The 21,426-nt window shown below is 39.3% G+C and overlaps 1 protein-coding gene across 2 annotated transcripts in view; it reads left to right on the top strand.

Moving 5' to 3' along the window:
• DNAAF9 (dynein axonemal assembly factor 9) overlaps window positions 1-21,426 on the top strand; it is a 134,085-nt gene that overhangs the window by 13,957 nt on the left and 98,702 nt on the right. For both annotated transcript variants that reach the window (XM_054028949.1, XM_054028950.1), the window contains exons 2-4: window positions 993-1,072; window positions 18,489-18,608; window positions 19,265-19,389. In XM_054028949.1, the coding sequence (XP_053884924.1) occupies window positions 993-1,072; window positions 18,489-18,608; window positions 19,265-19,389 (325 nt within the window). The remainder of the gene's footprint in view (window positions 1-992; window positions 1,073-18,488; window positions 18,609-19,264; window positions 19,390-21,426) is intronic.

A 21,426-nucleotide genomic window follows, 5' to 3' on the forward strand; every position in this document is an offset into this window, starting at 1 on the left:
CTGATAGAGAGAGATGCACAGCTGTTTGCCCTCCCAGGTATTAATACATACTCTGGGTTCAATAATAAGTACAAAGTGATTTTATTAAATACAGAACATAGGATTTAAGTGGTTCCAAATAGTAACAGAGAGAACAAAGTGAATTATCAAGCAAAACAAAATAGAACACGCAAGTCTGTCTAATACAGTAATGAAACTGAATACATATAAAATCTCACCCTCAAAGGTGTTCCAGTAAGCTTCCTTTTACAGACTAGTCTCCTTCTAGTCTGGGTCCAGCAATCACTCACACCCGCTGTAGTTACTGTCCTTTGTTCCAGTTTCTTTCAGGTATCCTTGGGGGGTGGAGAGGCTTTCTCTTTAGCCAGCTGAAGACAAAATGGAGGGGTCTCCCGGGGTTTAAATAGACTTTCTCTTGTGGGTGGAGACCCTGTCCTCCCTCCTATGCAAAGTCCAGCTCCAAGAGGGAGTTTTGGAGTCACCTGGGCAAGTCACATGTCCACGCATGACTCAGTTTTCACAGGCAGCAGCCGTTGTTTACATGCTATCCTAAACGTCCTCAGATAGACTTCTTATGTGGATTGGAGCCTTCCAAGATTCATTGTCCTTTAAGTGTTTCTTGATTGGACACTTAATTTGCACATTCCTTTCTCAAGAAGCTGACCAAATGCTTTACTAAGGCTATTTAGAAATCAAGCAAGTACACAGCCAATATTCATAACTTCAAATACAACAACACATGCATACAAATAGGATAAATAGGTTCAGTAGATCACAACCTTTACAGAGAGATGTTACATGGCATATGTAGCATAAAACGTATTCCAGTTATGTCATATATAGATTCATAAGCATATTTCCATAAAGCCTTATGGGGTACACCATCACAAGGGGATCCATGTTGAATTTTATAAATATATATATGATTGGTCAGCCCAATCTTGAGTCCTTTTAAGCACTGTCTCTAAGGATTGGCTCTCTTTCTCTTGCAGTTGCAGCCGTCTTCGACAAATCCAAAGCATCCTAACCCAGAGCAGCAAATCTCAACCTGATGGAATCCTCTGCATTTTAGGTTAGTTTTCTGAACTGTTAAAGTGAGTAAACATGTTAAAGAAATGCACAGACTAGACCGTTAAAAGCCATGAAAACAATTGTGGATAGAGAAATATGGCAGGATGTAAAGTTTAGAACCATGGGCTGAAAACTACAAAATGAGATGCATCATAGATAGAAATAATAGTTCACATTTTTCCATTTTGGTATCTTTTCTAAATTCCTTACTGTGCTGACAAACTTAGACGGAAAAGGATATCTGCTACCTTCCCCAAATCAATGGATTTTTTTTTCCTTTAAGGGTAAATGATTTAAAATACAGATTCAGTGACAAGCAACCTCTGAGAAACCGGCGAAGCAGTGATTATTTCATGGTGACAGTAGCACATAAACTAGATATGAGTTTGCAATGTCTTATGGCACCAAAACAATTAATATAAAACAGAGCTGTGTACACACAAGCATCATTTTTACAGGAAGGTAATAGCCCCATTCTATATGCCTGTCCTGCCTGTAATGTTGCAGTTGTAAGTACCTAATTACTAGCAAGATATTGACAAATTGGAGGGAATTCCACGAACAATGATTGGGGTAGCTGGAGGGCATGACTGTGAGGTAAAAATTTTGTATAAAACTTGGCTAAGCAATGACAAAGGAGAGGAAATGGCAATATACAAATATTTGAAGAGGAGAGGAATTATGTAGTTTATCCCAAGAGAGGCTAAAACTCAGCATACTGGGATTAAATTGAGAAATGGATATAATGGAAAGCTTGCTGACAGTGTGCTTGCTGTGGAATAGTCTGCCAGGGAAACTGGTGGAAGACCATTGATCAGTTGGCACTTTGAAAACTAGACTGGATAGAAAACTAATAAATGTACAGGAGCTAATAATTCTGCCTTGGCAGAAGGTGGATTAGGTAACATTCTGGATTTCTTCCATATGTAGAACATCGGTATTCATTATAATAGTTGAAGAAATCTTTTGAGTTTTGGCTCAAGATGAAACAACTTTTTTCCCACTTGCTAAAGGAATTTCTCCAAGATGAGCGACTGTGCCAGTATTGTAATTTTTAAATTCAACAACATTTTGCATTTCAGTGATGCAGTAAAAAATAAAAATACTTCACCCAATTTAGACTAGCATCAGAGACAAAAATGAAAGATTGTTTTTAAACGATATAACTGACACAGCAGCCTTCCATTTGCACCATAGTATTCCTTGACATCTGTTGCTTTCAATTTGAACTCCTGCTGCTGTCCTTACTTTCGAAGGGAAGGCAAGAAGGAGAGAAGCAGCTTTAAAGAAATGCTATGCCTGTTGCTAGAAGCAGCAAGTAATGTTTGTCTCATTCTGGAGTTGACTTTGTTCACTGTCGGGCAGAGTAAGGGAATCTTGATGTGAAATATTTCAAACCATACAGAAAATCAGCATACCAGGCATAATTATTTCTAGTATGGAAAATTGTGGCATTTATTGTTGGTTAATATGAAGCTCAAACATCATAATTTGTTTTGGGGTCACAGAAGGGACCATTATTATCGTCTAGTTTGACCTGCACAACACAGGTCATAGAATTTCACCCTGCATCAAGGCCATAAATTTGGTTGCGCTAGACCATATCTTTCAGAAAGACATCCAGTCTTGATTTAAATACTCTTCAAGTGATAGAGAATCCTCCAGTACCTTAAGTTATTAACCCCATGGTTAAAAAATTGCACCTTATTTTTAATCTGAATTTTTCTTTTTCAGCCACTGGATCTTGTGTTCTGTTTCTTAGAGACCTATATTATAAATCTTTTCCTGTTCAGATACTTACTTAGGCATAAAGTATCATAATATAAATTGACACATTCTCCCTTCTCGGAAAGATATTGCATCAGTGTGAACTACAGATTTGTGCTAAAGTTAAAAACTTCTTTGCAAGATTCCAAAAGAAGGGTGGGTGGTGAAGGGTTCAGTGGCAGTTAAAAATATATTTAAAGCTGAATTTTTAAAAACATGCATCTTTAAGATGCAGAGATATTTGAATGGTAGAGGTGCTGGGTTCTTTGCAAGCAGTGAGTGACATCACAACTACCATAAACAGATGTGAATGAACAGGTACATGTTTAATCTCCTGTTCTAATAATGTTTTTTCTGGAAGTTGTAATACTGCCTGGTTCTCTCAGAAGTTGCAGCTCAGATTTCTTGACAGCTTAGAAGTGATAATAGGGGTTTAGCTAATTTTAGTTGATCACAAATTACATTTTTAAAATGACTGTAATTTCTTCTTTTAGGATCTTAACTTAAAACAAACCAATTTACTTGCAATTCACCTTTAGGTTGAGCTGTTTTTTGAGGACACACATTTAACTGTACAGCATGTATTTTGAAAACTTTACCTAGGTTCACAGCTACAAGGGCAGTAAAAACTGGTATGGTCTAGTTTGACCACATTCTTAACACATGCCACAAGATTTGACCCAGTAATTCCTACAGTAGGAGGAATTATTTTCCTCTACTGCATATCTGAAATCACTGTACTGTTGTCTATACCATTGTGAATAAGTTTCAGTATAATGAAATTTTCTTTTGTATAGCTTTGCAAATTTGCAAACTACAAAGCTAAATAAAAATAATGGCAGAGGGGGAGAGAAGACACAGTATAGGGGCAAATAGAAAAAGATGTTTTACTAGGTGATATTTCAGATGCTTGTTCCTGGTGATAAGAGATGTAGAAGAGAAGGCTCTTGCTCCAAAAGAGATGAGACTGTGTGGAGAGACAAAAAGGAAGCCAGCCCTGGATGAGGGGGTTTAGTGAGCGTAGGTGCAAGGTAAGCTACAGCAAGTGCTGGGGAAAGAAATGGAAGGTCTTACACACAAGGAGCGCTATCCTGAACTGGATTTCAAAATAGGTAGGCAGAGCCAATTGGGCCATCTGAGCCGAGATAAGCGCAGTGGTTGCACTCCTCTCTCCTTGTAAGAAAGAAGGGAGGCAGTGTGATTTTTGTACATGCTGGAATCTGGACAGCTGGGCCACAGAAGGGGATATAATAGTCAAGGCAAGAGATGATGAATATATGTCTGAAGACTTTGGTAGAAATGTAGTGGAGACAATGGAGTCTGCTGGTGGGGGTGGTAAACTTACACTTGGTAAGGTGCATTTAACTATAGTTGACCTCTGGCTACAGCTCTTGTTGGATGTGGGTATTTTTCTTTTCAAATGGAAGCAGGTATACTCCAAAATTGTGCTGGTAACACTCTTTTTCTTTTATTTTTCTCCATTTCCAGTTCACTTTTCCTCTTCCTGCTAATGTGTGTTTTTTTGTTTTTTGTCTTATGCTTCTCTACTTTATAGCCATTTATTTAGATGGAATCTGCTTGGATACCACATTGCCATGATGACACCAAACAGCAGCTGGAAAATTGAGGAGGATTTTTGCAAGTCTTATCAGTTAGCATTGTTGCCATGGGTTACCATTGTTGTGCATTAGCTCTGCTCAGATAGCAATTAATCTTAACTATGTGAGATTCTGATTCTTCTATTTTGGTTTTGGATGAGTGGGAGAGGAGGAGGGAGAGAAAAGATTGGATTTCTACCATCTGGGATTTGAATTCCAAGACACTGTGGTGATACCCATATTTTTCTTTAAGTGTATCACGGATCACAGAACATGCTATGCCTTGTACTATCTAGTATCATGATTGCACCCTTCCTTTTGATAGGCCCTGGACCTTCATTTTACTCAAGGGAGTTCTGTGACTCTGGCACTCGCCTAGGGACCAAGTCTACTTCAGTGCCCATTTCATTGTGTCTCCTTTAGCAGGGCCGGTTTGGCTTGGTTCTCTGCCTCTCTTGAGTGCTTTGTAACCAGAAAACCTATGCAGAGAAACTGTTCGGCCTTCTCAAAACAAAGTATGCATTAGTCAATAGGATACAGTAGTCACAGAAATGGGTTACAAATAAAGAAGGCCTATGTGCATGAATCTTACTCTGAGAGCGTGCAGTAGCTAACAAGGGACTCTGGAGAGCTGAGACATTAGGTCCACAGTCTAAAGGTCTGGATTGTGGGATCCTCTCTGTGAAGAGGCATGTCAGACATGGGGTCTGCCCTGAGGTGTGACCTAAAGCTAACAGTAACCAGTCACTACTCAGACCCAGGGGGTTCAGCAGTTGGAGCCAAATACAGCAGCCTGGTCATCATCCCTCAGGGGATGCTTAGCCAGAGGTGTAAAGGGGCTTTTGTGTTGTAGGCTTATTATGGGACTATTACACCGTTATACTGTCTTGTTTCTAGTGCAGTCATGTGTCTATTATTAATGACCAGTTTAGATTCTGATGCAGCTCTGAACGGAACCTGGATGTCCTTGTTTTCTTGAAAAAAGAAGAACAGGAGTACTTGTGGCACCTTAGAGACGAACAAATTTATTAGAGCATAAGCTTTCGTGGACAACAGCCCACTTCTTCGACTCTGAGAGGCCAATTAATTAAGAGAAAAGTTGGTGAGACAACTCCCACCTGTTTATGCTCTCTGTATGTGTGTATATATATCTCCTCAATATATGTTCCATTCTATATGCATCCGAAGAAGTGGGCTGTAGTCCACGAAAGCTTATGCTCTAATAAATTTGTTCGTCTCTAAGGTGCCACAAGTACTCCTGTTCTTCTTTTTGCGGATACAGACTAACACGGCTGCTACTCTGAAACTTGTTTTCTTGAATATTGTTGTGCTGAGCTCTCATTTGGTTATTGCTAATATATGTAGATTTGTCGGCAGCGACTGAATTGTATGCTAACAACCTGTGTGAAAGCTTGAATTTCTGATTTATGTCAGAAGCCACATAGTTGCCTTAATAGATTTGGCGTCTATTAGCACATCCAGATGTTAACTGTAACCAGATCCTATACAATTTTAACTGGGGAAACTTTGATTCATTAGGTTCTAATTAAATGTTATACATAGCTAGTTTGTTATGTGAACGTTCTCATCTGTAAGAAATCGGTAGGTTATTTTCTTTATTTTAATTAAAAAACTGCCAGTACAAATTTATGACAAGCTTGGATTTTAAGAGTACTACATCAAGAATTTCCTCCTTGTTCCTCTAACATTTAAGTATTATGTATAATCATGTTTACACTGATAAATACTTCAGCTAACCTATTAACCTTTTAAGAACTTGAGGTGGCTGTGAACACTTAACTTGTAGACACAAGCATTACTCTACAGTGTCACTATTTTTATGTATGCGGTCGTGGTTTCCATAAATTTTATTAGTGTTTCCAGTGGTAATAAATGTTACAGACATTTCCTTCATCGGTTGTAATGAAAATCTACACCAGGTTTAGAAAGGGTAGACTTGTAGTGTCTTTAATGCTTTTCTTTCTTCATGCTAGATCTTCTGTACTATTCATTTTTAAGATCTTAATGCTAGATATTTTGGTGACTGTTTTTCTCAGAAGCCTTCCACATGCCAAATGTTTTGTGAGGCTATCTGTAGATAAATTCTGTCAGACCTCAGCGGCTGCTTTTTGGTGACTCAGGGATTGTAGTGTAATACTTGTGAGCTAATGTTTAATCATGCAGTCTAAAGCCGAAGAATTAGGTAACAATTTATTGGGAAAGTTCAATCAAGAGCATATTAATTAGAATGAATGTTGTATATTTTTAGCTAGATGGGTAAACTTTACTCCTCTAGTAATTTAAGTCCTGCTGCTTGACAATGCTGCAGAAAGGTAAAGGGTTCATTTACAGAGCAATGTGTGGATTTAAGTCAGTGATGTGCTGCTTGTGTGGTGTTCATTGATCTGGAAAAAGGCTTTGATAGAGTTTCAAGAGAAGTCATCTAGTGGGATATGAGGGAGAAAATGGTACCAAAACTTTGTGCCGCTTCAAGCCACATATATAAGTGTAACCTCAATAATTAGAATGTCTACTGGTGAAGCAGACGAACTGTCTGCAAAGGTGGGAGTGCATCAGGGATCAGTATTAAATCCTTATCTTGTTTATCTTTGACCTGGATACTGTCACAAGGAACATACGGAAGGGCACTTTGGTACATGTTAAATAGAGCAGTATAAACAAGTCGTTTGTATGAAATTTTAGTATATATTGACTTTGCTAATGCTTTTTATGTAGCCTGTTATCTAGGTATTGCCTAGTTATACAAGTTAACATACCCCCGGGAGACTTCTGTATATGCGCAGGGGGACACAGACCTCTGGTTGTGAACCATTGATCTAATTTGTAATATTTTTTTAAAGTTATTTTCTCAAGTCATCACCAAGGAAAGAGATAACAAACTTTTATATTACAATGCACTGTGCTAGAGATCAGAGTAGCAGCCCTGTTAGTCTGTATCTGCAAAAAGAACAGGAGTACTTGTGGCACCGTAGAGACGAACAAATTTATGTGAGCATAAGCTTTCGTGGCCCATGCTCATATACATTTGTTAGTCTCTAAGGTGCCAGAAGTACTCCTGTTCTTTGTGCTAGAGATGTTTCTGCTTTGTACCCGGAAAACAAATTGAGTTTGTTGATAGTATATTGCAGTATTTCTCTTGTGTAATCTGAAGAGAAGGTTGGGATAGAACTTTTAAAGAGGGATAAGCTTTCTTGGAAGTTGTGCATCTTTTCAGAAATGATGAATTTTATGAGTTTACAATTTGTGTGTGTGTGTGTGTGTGTGTGTGTATATGTGTGTGTGTGTGTATATGTATATATAATATATATATATATTTACAGTGTGTGTGTGTATATATACACACACACACACACACACAAATTGTATCCCTTTATCCCAACTCTTCATAAAACACTTCTTTGCAAAATTGAGGGATAAGATAGATTTACGTAGTTCCATTGAGCATACAATTGTGCACACTCTGTATGACAGGGGGCTTCAAATTGTAAACTGGGAGGGAGGGGCTAAGGACCAGGTTTTAATACATGATCTAGCCCAATGGGGGTCCTGGTCATGACTGGCGCCTCTGGGCATTACTGTTGTATATAAATAATATCTTGTTTATTACTGCTGTTATGCCAATTGGTCCCTGTGAGGCTCATTTCAGAGCATCATCAGAAAATGAAGACGGTTACTGTAAATAAGAACTATGCACCTAAATCACTGCTGTGCTGGAAGAAGTTCCCAAGAGCCACTTGCTAATATTCCACTGCCCCATACAAGATTTGGGGTAACTTTCCTGGAGCTGGAGTTCACCCTCTTTGGATATTGCCAACTCCTTCCTGACGGAGAGAATTTCTGAGAAGATGCACAACTTCCAAGAAAACATATCCCTCTTTAAAAGTTCTATCCCAACCTTCTCTTCAGATTACACAAGAGAAATACTGCAACATACTATCAACAAACTCAATTTGTTTTTCGGGTACAAAGTAGAAACATTTCTAGCACAAAGAACAGGAGTATTTGTGGCACCTTAGAGACTAACAAATTTATTTGAGCATGGGCCATGAAAGCTTATGCTCACATAAATATATATAAATTGTCTCCTGTGCTGAGGCAGGACTAAGTAAACAAGTGATAGGTGCCCAACCTATTCTTAAAAACCTCCAATGATGGTGATTTCACAACCTCCTTTGGAAGACTATCCCAGAGTTTAATTACCCTTATAGTTAGTTCTTTCAATCTTGCAGTCCCTGGCTGCAGATGACGCCCATTACTTCTTGTCCTACCTTCAGTGGACATGGAGAACAATTGATCACTGTCGTCTGTATAACAGCCTTTAATGTAGATGAAGACTGTTACCAGGTTCCCCATAGTCATCTTTTCTCAAGGCTACCATGCCCAGTTCTTTTTAACCTGTCCTCATAATTGAGGTTTTCTAAACCTTTTTATAAGTTTTGTTGCTCTCTTCTGGATTCTCTTCAATTTGACCACATTATGCTTAAAATATGGTGCTCAGAATTGAACTAAGTACTCAACTGAGGCTTCACCACTGCTGTGTAGAGTGGACAATTACTTCCCATGTCATACATATGACACACCTGTTAATACACCCCAGAATAGTAGCCTGTTTTTTTGCAACTTCATCATACTGTTGACTTGTATTCAATTTGTGATCCATTATAATGCTCTAATTTTTTTCATCAGTACTAACATCTAGCCAGTTGTTCCCCATTTTGGAGTTGTACATTTGATTTTTTGAAGTACATTTCCTAAGTGAAGTACTTTTCACTTGCCTTTGGAGAATTGGTCTGACGTCAACAAGATGAAGTTCAATAATTTGTCAAGGCTGGTTTGAATTCTAACCTTGCCCTTGAAGGTGCTAGTAACTCCCCTCAGCTTGGTATCATCCTTCACATTTTATAAGCATACTCTCCACGCCATTACACATCATTAATGAATACACCTCTACCTCGATATAACGCGATCCGATATAACATGAATTTGGCTATAATGTGGTAAAGCAGTGCTCCGGGGGGGCGGGGTTGGGCTGCGCACTCCGGTGGATCAAAGCAAGTTCGATATAACACGGTTTCACCTATAACGCGGTAAGATTTTTTTTGGCTCCAGAGGACAGCGTTCTATTGAGGTAGAGGTGTATATTGAATAGTACCAGACTCAGGACTGATCTCCTGTGGGAACCCACTAGATGAAACCTATTTGTTTGACAGTGAACCATTGATAACTGCTCTTTGAGTACAGTCTTTCAACCAGTTGTACGCCCACCCACATTTCCCTAGGTTGCTTATGAGAAAGTCTTTTGGGACTGCGTCAAAAGCTTTATTCAAATCAATATATATCCTGTTTACTTCTCTTTCTCCCCCAACCCCCAGGCCAGTAATCCTGTCAAAGAAGGAAATTAGGTTGGTTTGGCATGGTTTGTTCTTGACATAGCCATATACTATTATTTGTAAGCCAGTAGGGGCTTACAAAATGTTAAATAATTTGTTCCATATCTTTCCAACATCAAAGTTAGTCTGACTTGTCTGTAATTCCCTGCATCCCCTTTGTTCCCCTTTTTAAAGATAACAGAGGGTCCTGTGGCACCTTTGAGACTAACACAAGTATTGGGAGCATAAGCTTTCGTGGGTAAGAACCTCACTTCTTCAGAACTATAAGTCTGAAGTTCACTTGCATCTGAAGAAGTGAGGTTCTTACCCACGAAAGCTTATGCTCCCAATACTTCTGTTAGTCTCAAAGGTGCCACAGGACCCTCTGTTGCTTTTTACAGATTCAGACTAACACGGCTCCCCCTCTGATACTTTTTAAAGATAGATACCGTTTGCCCTTCTGCAGTTCTTTGGACCTCACCCGTCCTCCATGCATTCTCAAAGATAATTGCTAATGGTTCTGAGATTATTTTAGCTAGTTCCCTAAGTACCCAAGGATGAATTTCATCAGGCCTTGTTGACTTGAATGTATCTAACTCATCTAAATAGTCTTAACTATTCTTTCCCTATTTTGGCTTGTGTTCCCTTGTTAATATTAATTGTTGAGTATCTAGTCACCATTAACCTTTTTAGTGAAGATGGAAACAAAATAGGCATTAAACCCCTCAGACTCCGTGATGTCAACTGTTACTAGCTCTCCTTCCCCATTAAGTAGCGCACCTAGACTTTCCTTCATCTTTTTCTTGTTCTCCTTTATTTATAGAACCCTTTCTGATTGCCTTATACATCTGGTGCCATTTTGCACTGTATCCTTTCTGATTTTATTCCTACTTGCTAGTGTTATTCTTTTGTACTCCTCCTTAGTAATTTATCTGTTTCTCCACTTTCAGGATTCCGTTATTGAATTTCAGGTCATTAAAGAGCTCCTGATGGAGTCATATTGGCCTCTTATTGTTCTTTCTGTCTTTCCTTTGTGTCTGAATAGTTGGCAGTTGTGGATTTAATATTGTCTCTAAGAGAAACTGACCGCTCTCCTGAACTTCCTTTTCCCTTAGGTATGGTCCCATGGGAAGAAAATCTCTTACCAGTTCTCTGAATTTGTTAAAGCTTGCTTTTTTGATGTTCATTGTCCTTATTCTGTTGCTTGCTCCTTCCTTTCCTTAGAACCACAAAATCTATTGTTTCATGATCGCTTTCACCCAAATTGCCTTCCACCTTCAGATTTGCAACCAATTCCTCTGTAATGGTCAGAATCAAGTCTAAAACGAATGTCCCTCTGGTTATTTCCTCCACTTTCTGAAACAAAAACTTGTCCCCCTATACTTTCCAAGAACTTACTGGGCATCATCTTCCTACATTTGTCACTCATCTGCAGTGCCCTTCGTTGGTATCCACCTTGGTTTCTTCCTTTTGGCCTTTTAGCCCAACATTTATTCATCCACTCTAGTCACAATCCCATTTTTATACACTGGTCCGTGTCTCTTCAGCATTCATTTCTTTTTTTTTTCACCAGAGATCTGATGTTTTTGCACATGGCTTCTTCATATTCTTTCCTGATATTTGGCTCTTTTAGCTTGTCCATGTCATAGATCTTTGTTCTCTACACTCTTTTGGTCATTTCAGCCTCTTTGATGCCAGCACTAACATTAGATCTGTTATCCAGTATGTAAGGAGTCTTAGTTGAACACTTGGCGAATACTGGACCATAGAAACTGAACAAAGACTGGGAAAAAAACCCAAAAACATGCCACTTAGTTATCACCTGGACAAACAAGGACCGTATTTTCCTCTCAGAAACTGAGTTGGGGGTGAAAAGTATGTGATCAAAACAAACACAGTACACGGAATAGAGAATTACATGATGAACTAGAAGGATAAAACATTTATTGGAATATGGAACACAGAACATAAGTACATTATATGAAGCTGGAGCATGTGGTAATGATGTACGAATTGAAAAGATGAGTGGAAATCTTTGGTTTATGTGAAACGAGAAAGGAAGGCAAAGGAGAATTCTACCACAATGAACACGGGATATTGACATCAGGAAGGGAAGAAGGTGGACGTCAGGACAGAGTCACATGGGTGCTAAAGTTGAAGTCAAGCCAGGCTCTTATGCTGTTTAATCTGATATTTCCTCATATGTTGAAGGTCAGATTCAGAATCAAATGAAGTGCAATTACAATAATACAAGTATATGTGCTGACCTCAGTAGTGCCCAAGGAAGTAATTTATGAATTTTATAATGACCTCTAGAAAGATATACAAGTAGTTTAAAGACAATATAAGTTGGGGTGGTGAAAGATGTTAATGCAAAAATATGATTAGGTGGATATTGGCCTGGAGACGACGGCATCTGTGGTCTCTGGGAAGAAAACTAAAAAGGAGAGAGGCTACTAAATTTCTGCCCGAGTCACAACCTGGTGATCACAAACACGCTATTTCAACACAGTTGCAGAGAAAGTGGACTTGGATATCATTTGAGAGGCAAATGAAGAACATGGTAAACTTGGTATTTGTGACTTGCAAATATAAATTGTGGTGGTGGTTGTGCAGATTTGTGGCTGTTATTGGATCAGATTCATATGTAGATTTAATTTTTTTTATCTTGCTCATCTATTAATTCTGCCCACCCAGCACTCTATTTAAAAAAAAAAAAAAAAATGTCCTATCTTGTCTCTTAACCCCCATCTTAGATCTTGGACTTCATGTGGAGGGTTGCATCATAAGGGAACAAATACCTTTGATAAAGCTAAGAATCTCTGGCATTTCTGATGTAATCTAGCATTGGGATATTGGGGCAGGACCCTCATGGCCCTTTATGCCAACTCTCTGGAATTGGGTGGGGACCTGGCTCAACTTTGGAGTCCTTCTGATGTGGGAGTTGGGGAGAACAGCAATGAATATAGTATGAAAAAAAAATGCAATATGAATCCTGAGGCTTTAATCTTGGGAAAGTCAGTACATTCAGAACGCTCATGCACGTGGGAATGACAATGTGGCTTGTGTTATGTGACCATACAATGTTTTACTGTGTGTAGTAATACAGAATGTTACAGGCATCTCTGGTTCTGAAAAGTGCAGTTCTTTAATATTGCAAGTGTAGAATGATCTAGTAATGAAAGACCCTACTGTGAATGCTCAAGGGAAGTGTTAAAATTCCCCACCATAATGTTATCTTTGGAATCTGACTTCACTGTGGTGAAATTCTCAGACTTACTACCAAATCAGCATAGATTTCTTTGCTTACAATTCCTTTTTTGAAAAAAATAAAGATATTAATGTTATTTATTTTTAAATCGGAGGTAACGGGGAAACTCACTTTTCTACTCCTGTAACAACGTTGCTAGATGGAATGTTACCTTCTGTCAAGAAGAGTTCTTGCTCATTATGGTGTCAAGTTCCCATAATCATTTTCTAGTACCTGTGATTTTCATTAACTATTTATCTTACCAACTAGTATCTATATGATAGATATACTTAAATGCATTCTGAGAACTATAGCTGGAGTGCTAGAAAGTTATAGTTGAGATTACTTAGTGGTTCCTATTCTAAGTCCTGTGTGCTCAGTTACTTAAAACATTCCAAAGCTTTTACCTTTTTAGTCAATATTTTCCAGGTTTGATCTCAGCACAACGATGAATTTTTAATTTTTGGAATGTTTAAGTAAAAATAGTTCATCACTTTTTAAGTAGGAGAACGAGGAGTGAAGTAGAATACGTTTTCTGCTATTAGTTATGTGTGGATGTATATAGACAAGATGCTACACGTGTATCCAAAGCTGTAGGAGGGGCTAGGGTTATAGTTGTATACACAATCTTAATTTTGTCACTTTCTGACTTTTGAGTACTTAGCTGTGCAACTTCAGTATTTTCTTAACTTAAACTTTGATGAAATATATGTATGCTACAGGGGCAGATGTATGGACAGACAAATCATAGGGAAGAAATAAAGCGATTAAAATACTTTTGTTTGCAACTAGTGTCCCTAACACACTTAACGCTGCCTTCACCAAACAAGGGTGCTCCACTAGAGAAGTAGATCACATCATGGAATGGGCCACCCAAATACACTGAAAAAACCTGCTTCAACATAGGGGGGAAAAAGCTCCAACTGCCCCAAGTTGTCGCCTATCGCCCCACACTGGACCTCATACAGGATATCACCAAACAGTTACAATCCACACTTGATGGGGACAATATCCTGAAATAAATTTTTCCCGAGCTCCCTCTTCTGGCTTTCAAACAACCCTCCACCCTTGCCAAACTCCTCATCAGAAGCAGCCTTCCCACAGACCATGACACACCAACTCAAAGTGGCCCCAGACACTGCTGTAACAGTGAAGCTTTCTGTATCCTGTTGGTGATCTCTTTGTCAAGAGATCCATCGTGGGAGATATAGCTGCCAAGATAGATAAAACTGTCAACTTGCTTTAGTTGAAGTCCACTAATGGATATGCTAGGGGATATGGCAGAGAGCGGTGAAGATGATTGGCTCAACACCACCGTTTTCTCCAGGCTGATAGTGAGGCCAAACAATTTTGATGCTTCAGCGAAGTGATCTACAATGTATTGGAGATCGCCCTCTGTGTGTGCTAGGAGGGCCCAATCATCCGCAAAGATTGCCTCTCTTAGTAGTAGTTTAGTTAGTTTTGTTTTTGCTTTAAGCCTTGTAAGATTGAAAACTGAGCCGTCGTGTCTGTATCTGATGTATATACCTCTGTTGAGCCCATCTGGAGCATAGTTGAGAACTTGGGTGAAGAAGAAAAGGTTGAATAGTACAGGGGCAAGGACACAGCTTTGTTTGACTCCATTTGAATGGGAAAGGAGTCAGTGAGATCTCCATTAAAAAGTACCTAACCTTGCATCCCCTCATGGAAATAAACATGATCTTTACAAGTTTTGGTGGGCAACCAAGTTTGCTGAGGATCATCCATAATCCTTCTCTATTGACTGTATCAAATACTTGTTAGATTGTTGAAAACACTGAACAGATTCATGTTTTGTTCGATACATTTTTCTTGTATTTGCCTGATACTGAAAGTCATGTCTTTGGTGCTACGACCAGGTCTGAATCCGCACTGAATCTCCGGTAGATTGGCTTCTGAGACAGATGAAGTTGGTCGGTTCAGGAGGACACGAGCAAAGATTTTTCCAGTGACAGATAGGAGAGAGATCCCACAGTAATTATCACAGACCATTTTGCTGCCTTTATTTTTAAATATAGGAATAATTGTGGCATCTTTGAAGTCTTGTGGCATTTCTTCACTGTTCCAGATGTCAGTAAGGATCTTCTGGAGTATATTCCATCTCTGCCCGAGGACTTCCCTGTGCTCATCGAACTGATTGCCTTTTCTGTTCCTTCAAGTGAGGGTGGTAAATCAGTGTGGTGCTGAATCGGATTTTGAGGTATCTGATTAATAGCACTTCTTTCAATTGAGGATGGACTGTTCAGTAGTTGGCTGAAATGTTCAACCTATCTCTGTTCCATGCCCTGTTTGTCTTTGACTCTCCTGCCATCAGTCATCCTGAGTGAACCTGTGCCCACCTTTGAACGTCCATAGACTAGCTTCAAGGAATCAAAGAACTTTTGTTTCATTTTGTTTCTGCGTACATTTGAGTGTCTTCTGCTACCTTCTCCCACCATTTATCTTGTATCAAGCGTAGTTGTCTTTGTGCCTTGCTTTGCAGATGTTTAAATCTCTATTTCTGAGGTGGACTGAATATAATTTTGCCATATTTGGAAAGCCTCATTTTTTTTTCCTTTCAAGAGTAGAATCATAGAATGGGAGGGGACCTCGAGAGGTCCTTTAGTCCAGTCACCTGCACTCATTGCAGGACTAGTTATCTAGACCATTCCTGACAGATGTTTGTCTAACTTGCTCTTAAAAATCTCCAATGATGGAGATTCTACAACCTCCCTAGGCAATTTATTCCAGTGCTTAACTATCCTGACGGGAAGTTTTTCCTAATGTCCAATCTAAGCCTCCCTTGCTGCAACTTAAGTCCACTGCTGCTTGTCCTATCCTCAGAGGTTGAGAAACAAATTTTCTTCTTCCTCCTTGTAACAATCTTTTACTTGTTTGAAAACTGTTATCATGTCCCCTCTGTCTTCTCTTTTCCAGACTAAACAAACCCAATTTTTTTTCAATCTTCCCTCATAGGTAATGTTTTCTAGACCTTTAATCATTTTTGATGCTCTTCTGTGGACTCTCTCCAATTTGTCCATATCCTTCCTGAAATGTGGCACCCAGAACTGGACATAATAGTCCAGTTGAGGCCTAATCAGAATGGTGTAGAGTGGAAGAACTACTTCTCATGTCTTGCTTACAACACTTCTGCTAGTATTGTGATTTCCTCCTCATTTTCATCAAACCAGTCACGGTGAGCCCTTTTCTTCCATCCAATGACTTATGACAACAATCTTTAACCACCTTTATCCTATGACTGCAGCGGTATTAGTTGCTCACTTAATCTTTAAACGTTTTCCCTGCAAAATGTGTTTACCTCACGGGTAGTCAGTAGGCGGACCGCACGCCAAATCCGGGCCATCAGATGCTTTTGAATGGCCCCTGAAATCTTTATTTACTTATCATTATTTTTTTTTTTTCCTTTGGAGTCTGGACCTTGACTCTAGCTTGGCCAAGAAATTTGGACCTTAAACAAAAAATAAAATTGACTACCCCGTTTTATCCCTTTTGTTAAATAATCTGACCTGAAGAAGAGGTCTGTGTAGCTCGAAAACTTGTCTTTCACCAACAGAAATTGGTTTAATCAAAGATGTTATTTCATCCACCTTGTGTATGTCGTGCTTTTTAAAGCTTCCGACCACAACCTACTGCATTTGCAACTTTCTGAGAGTCCTATAATTTATTAATTTCAGAAATTGGTAATATTCTACGTCTGCTACTGTATGTCATTTGATATATACCATTAGCTTTAACCTCTTATAAACAGCTGTGGGAGAAAAACGAGTCCTCACTCTGAGGTTGGTTGCAACATGTCAGAGGCAGTTTATTCTCAAGCAATATTGCAAGGGGGAGAATGCACAACAGCAGGTCTCCCAAAAGATAAACAATTAAGGCAAGCATTTATACCTTTTGTTACACACAGTAATGATCAACAACTGCATTTTATTTATACATATTCCTTCCTGATACCTTACTTTCCTCAGCAATTTCTGCTACAGTCTCTGTTCCATTCTTATCTAACACAAGGTCGAAAAACAGCATCTCTTACAGTTCTTTTCAACTCGCCCAGGCCCTGCTTGGAAGTTTCGCATTATTAGCTGTTAGAGTTAGCCTGACTCTTGCTCTACCTGTAAGACTAAGGGCTGGTTTACACCGGGGGGGGGGGGGGGGGTGCGGGGGAATTGATCCAAGATACGCAACTTCAGCTATGCGAATAGCGTAGCTGAAGTCGAAGTATCTTGGATCGAATTACCTCGGGTCCACACGGTGCGGGATTGACGGCCGCGGCTCCCCCGTCAACTGCGCTACCGCCACTCGCTCTGGTGGAGTTCTGGAGTCGACAGTGAGCGCGTTTGGGGATCGATATATCGCGTCTTAACGAGACACGATATATCGATCCCGGATAAATCGATTGCTACCCGCCGAAATGGCGGGTAGTGAAGACGTACCCTAAGATGTCTGCTCTTTTTCCAACTTCCACACAGCTGAGCAGCATCCAGTTGTAACATTAGAGATTTCAGTTGCTGTAATGCTTATCCGCAGCAAAAGTTTCAAGTTCTGCAGAAGGAATATAGGCTTTGTACAATACTTATACACTGCTGCCTCGATATAACGTGACCCAATATCATACGAATTCGGATACAACACGGTAAAGCAGCGCTCCGGGGGGCGGGGCTGCGCACTCTGGTGGATCAGAGCAAGTTCAATATAATGCGGTTTCACCTATAACACAGTAAGATTTTTTTTTGGGGGGGGCTCCCGAGGACAGCGTTATATCGAGGTAGAGGTGTATTAGCTGGTGCATCCTGATCCAGAACAGATGTCCAGAGAACCATAACTTATTTCTGAAAAACAGAATATGATGGTGTTTTCAACTTCGTGTGTTATCTCATAAGAACAGTATAGTAACTTCAACAGTTTTTAATTCTGTGCAAGTGCCAGTAAAAAATGTTCTCCAGATATGTTGTGGATACTGCAGACTTAAAAACTGTAGTCATGCTGTTTTGACAGTAGCCAAAATAATTCCTTGACTCCTTGATTATACAGGATTGCTATTCTTAATTGTATAGTGTTTGGCTATGATTACTACATTCTTTAACCATATTTGGGAAAGTGTAAATCCGTAAATTACCTTGGAAGAATTCTTGTTTAGTCTGCTCTAGGGCTGCTTCCACATAATTTCTCCCTTTTTCTTCCCTCATCACTTGTTAGATGAGTATAGTTCTAGTATTAGTGAGTGTCTGTGCCTAGCTTTTACTATTTAGATTTAAACTAAACTGTCACCATAACAATTAGAGTGCTGTTGCCATTCATGGTATCACATGCACAAGAATAAGACCAGTCAAAGTTAATAATCCAGAGGGAGCTCTGCCACTTCATACTGTAGCTGCTCATACGTTTGTTCTTTTTCAGGAATCGATAGCAGATACAATGAAGGCTGTAGGGAGCTGGCCAACTACCTTCTCTTTGGTTTGTATAACCAGAATAACAATGACTTTGAGAAAACTGGGTTTCCTGAAGAAGTTCTTGATGGTGAGTAATATAATGTTAAGCATTGTATTTGCACACTTGCTTGTCAATGTCTAGGGCCCTACCAAATTCACGGCTATGAAAAAGGCATCATGGACTGTGAAATCTGGTCTCCCTTCCCCCCTCCCCTCGCCCCGGTGTGCTTTTACTTTCTACTATACAGAATTCAAGGGGGAGACCAGCCTTTCTCAAATTTTCTTTTTGAGTGATCTCTATAGTGCAGTACGACCCCTCGAGTAATATCATACTAGAACAAATATGTCTGTTTATACAATATTATGTAAAGTGCTCAACATTATGACATTTTTTTCAAAGCACGTGGTGAGACAAGCCTGCAGATAACAGGTTAGAATAGTCATAACTGTGTTGCTGAGAAAGAAAGTAACGTGTTTTTTTTTTTTTTGTTGTTTTGTTTTTTTTTCCCCCTCCAAAAATGGGTAGCTGTATTAAGTGAAAGTGGGATTGATCTAGTAACATTTTCCATCATGCATTTCTGTTATGATTTGCAGATTTTTTTGAATTGGGTACTTGTAGGAAATTTTTTTCCTGTCCGATTCCTTAGATTTCTGTGTAGATATAATTTAGATTTCTAATTACGTTTGTAGCTATAAAGTTAATGTAGTAATCTCTGATTTTGACTCTTGTTTTCGTTATTGCAGATGTAATCATATTAATAAAACCTGACAGTGTCCATCTGTATTGTAACCCTGTAAACTACAGTTATCTTTTGCCATATGTGGCATACTGGAGAAACTTGCATTTCCATTGCCTGACTGAAAATGAGGTAAGTGAAGGCAGAATAAGTATAGTTATAGTAATCAGGGAGGGTGAGGTGCTCTGCTAGCAGTTGAGGTGTGAACACCAAGGGAGGAGAAACTGCTTGGTGTTCACACCTCAGCTGCTAGCAGAGCACCTCACCCTTCCTGATTGAACTAACCTCGTTATCTCCATACTGATTTATACCTGCCTCTGGAAATTTCCATTACTTGCGTCGGATGAAGTGGGCATTCACCCACGAAAGCTTATGCTCCAATATTTCTGTTAGTCTTAAAAGTGCCACAGGACCCTCTGTTGCTTTTTACAGATTCAGACTAACACTGCTACCCTGTTACTAATTGAAATGTTATGTTGATAGTCTAATTACTAAAGTCACCATAAATGTAACTTTTTTTTCTCTTCTGTAGCTTTTGAGATGACTCTCAAAATTTTTCAGTTAAAAATAGCTATTCTCATTGATCTCTGTCACGGAAGTCTGATGTGACTGCTGATACTGTCAGCTGCTTTCTTTTTCCAGGGCTACAGGGAAGCAAATGAGCATAGTGGGAAGTGCAAAATTATCAGTCTGACAACTTGGCCTGCAGTTTCATTCCAGAGGGCTGTAGTTTGTCAAAGGGGAATTCCAGTCTGTTAGAACTGGGGAAGCCCAGGAGATTTAGCTGTTTGCCTCAACTGCAAGAGGTGGCTGGATAGTGTGGAGTAAGAGGAATTCGGGATAGAGAAGGAGTATGGATCAAGGGGGAGGCACAGAAGCTGGCTGTGGAGCAGAGCTGGAGAACAGGTTGGGTAGTGGAGGTTCTCAATACTTACTTGTAACTTGCAGTTGGTGGAGAGAAGCAGAGCCACTGTATGTCCTGTCTTCACTCCCCAACCCCTGCTTATTACATATATTTAGATTTATAACAAAAGAGAGAGAGAAGCTATGAGGTATATTTTGTATACTACTCTAGCTGTGTTTGATAGAAACGTTAGAATATAAGCATCCAACTAAAATAAGCAGCTTGCCCACAAGCCAAAACATCTGTAACAAAATTTAAATGTTGACCCTCATCAGACTTGCCGGGTGCCTGGAAAGTCAACACACCCAGGCTATTCCAAACCATAGCAATAGATTCCAAAGCTGAGGGCCCCGTGCTAATTAATAGTAATCATTAATCATGCACAGCATCATGAATGTGCTGCGCAATTAGAAATATTTTAATATGTTTAAGAAGATAAAGTGGGTTTGAAAAATCTGCTTACTTTGCTATTCTCTGATTAGGTTCGTTGTGTGTGGTCTGCTCTGGCTACGTATTAATGAAATTTCATGATGCTGATTGAAACTGCTGATTATGAACAGAAAGATGAGCCAAATGCCCTAATATATTTGAAGTGTATAATGAAATAAACTGAAAATTCTGAGGTTCCTTGTATTGTAAAGATGCTGATTTCTGGGGTACTGCATATAAATGTCAACAAAGTGTGCTGGACTTTTTTTTAAGTGCCATTTCTTCAAATGTATATGGGACTGCCAGTTTCCTAGAGAACTTCTGGCTGTTCATAGGAGCTGTGAAATCTTGTCATCCTTCAGACACTATTTTAGATTGATTCTTTCTGACAAATGATCGCCTGTGGCTGTTTGTTAAAGCATTTAGTTTCCCTTTACAATGGCATACCAAAGTATTGCCTATTTTTAGCTAAGCTTTTATAACAGTAATAACGGCAAAGCTTTAAAAAGGAACAAGTACCATGGGGCTGGTGCAGCTCTTATAGAATCTTGCAAAATTTAGTGTTCTCCAACCTTTCCGCTTGGTCACAATGTTTTTGAAGTGACTGTACTGAACAGTGATGGAGAAGAAGTGCCCTTGAAAACATCTTATAAATAGCGATATAGCATAATAAAGAGATTTATTTCAAATTCTTACTTATCACATTTCAGAAGTATACTGACTGTATACTACATATGTGATGGAATATATTTACAATTGAACTGAAAAGCCGTAATGAGCGACCTTTGTGTCCCCCTGGAAACCAGGAAAGCTAGTTCCGAAGGCATTTTAAAATC

This window comes from Malaclemys terrapin, chromosome 5, assembly GCF_027887155.1.
Source record: "Malaclemys terrapin pileata isolate rMalTer1 chromosome 5, rMalTer1.hap1, whole genome shotgun sequence".
NCBI classification, from domain to species: Eukaryota; Metazoa; Chordata; order Testudines; family Emydidae; genus Malaclemys; species Malaclemys terrapin.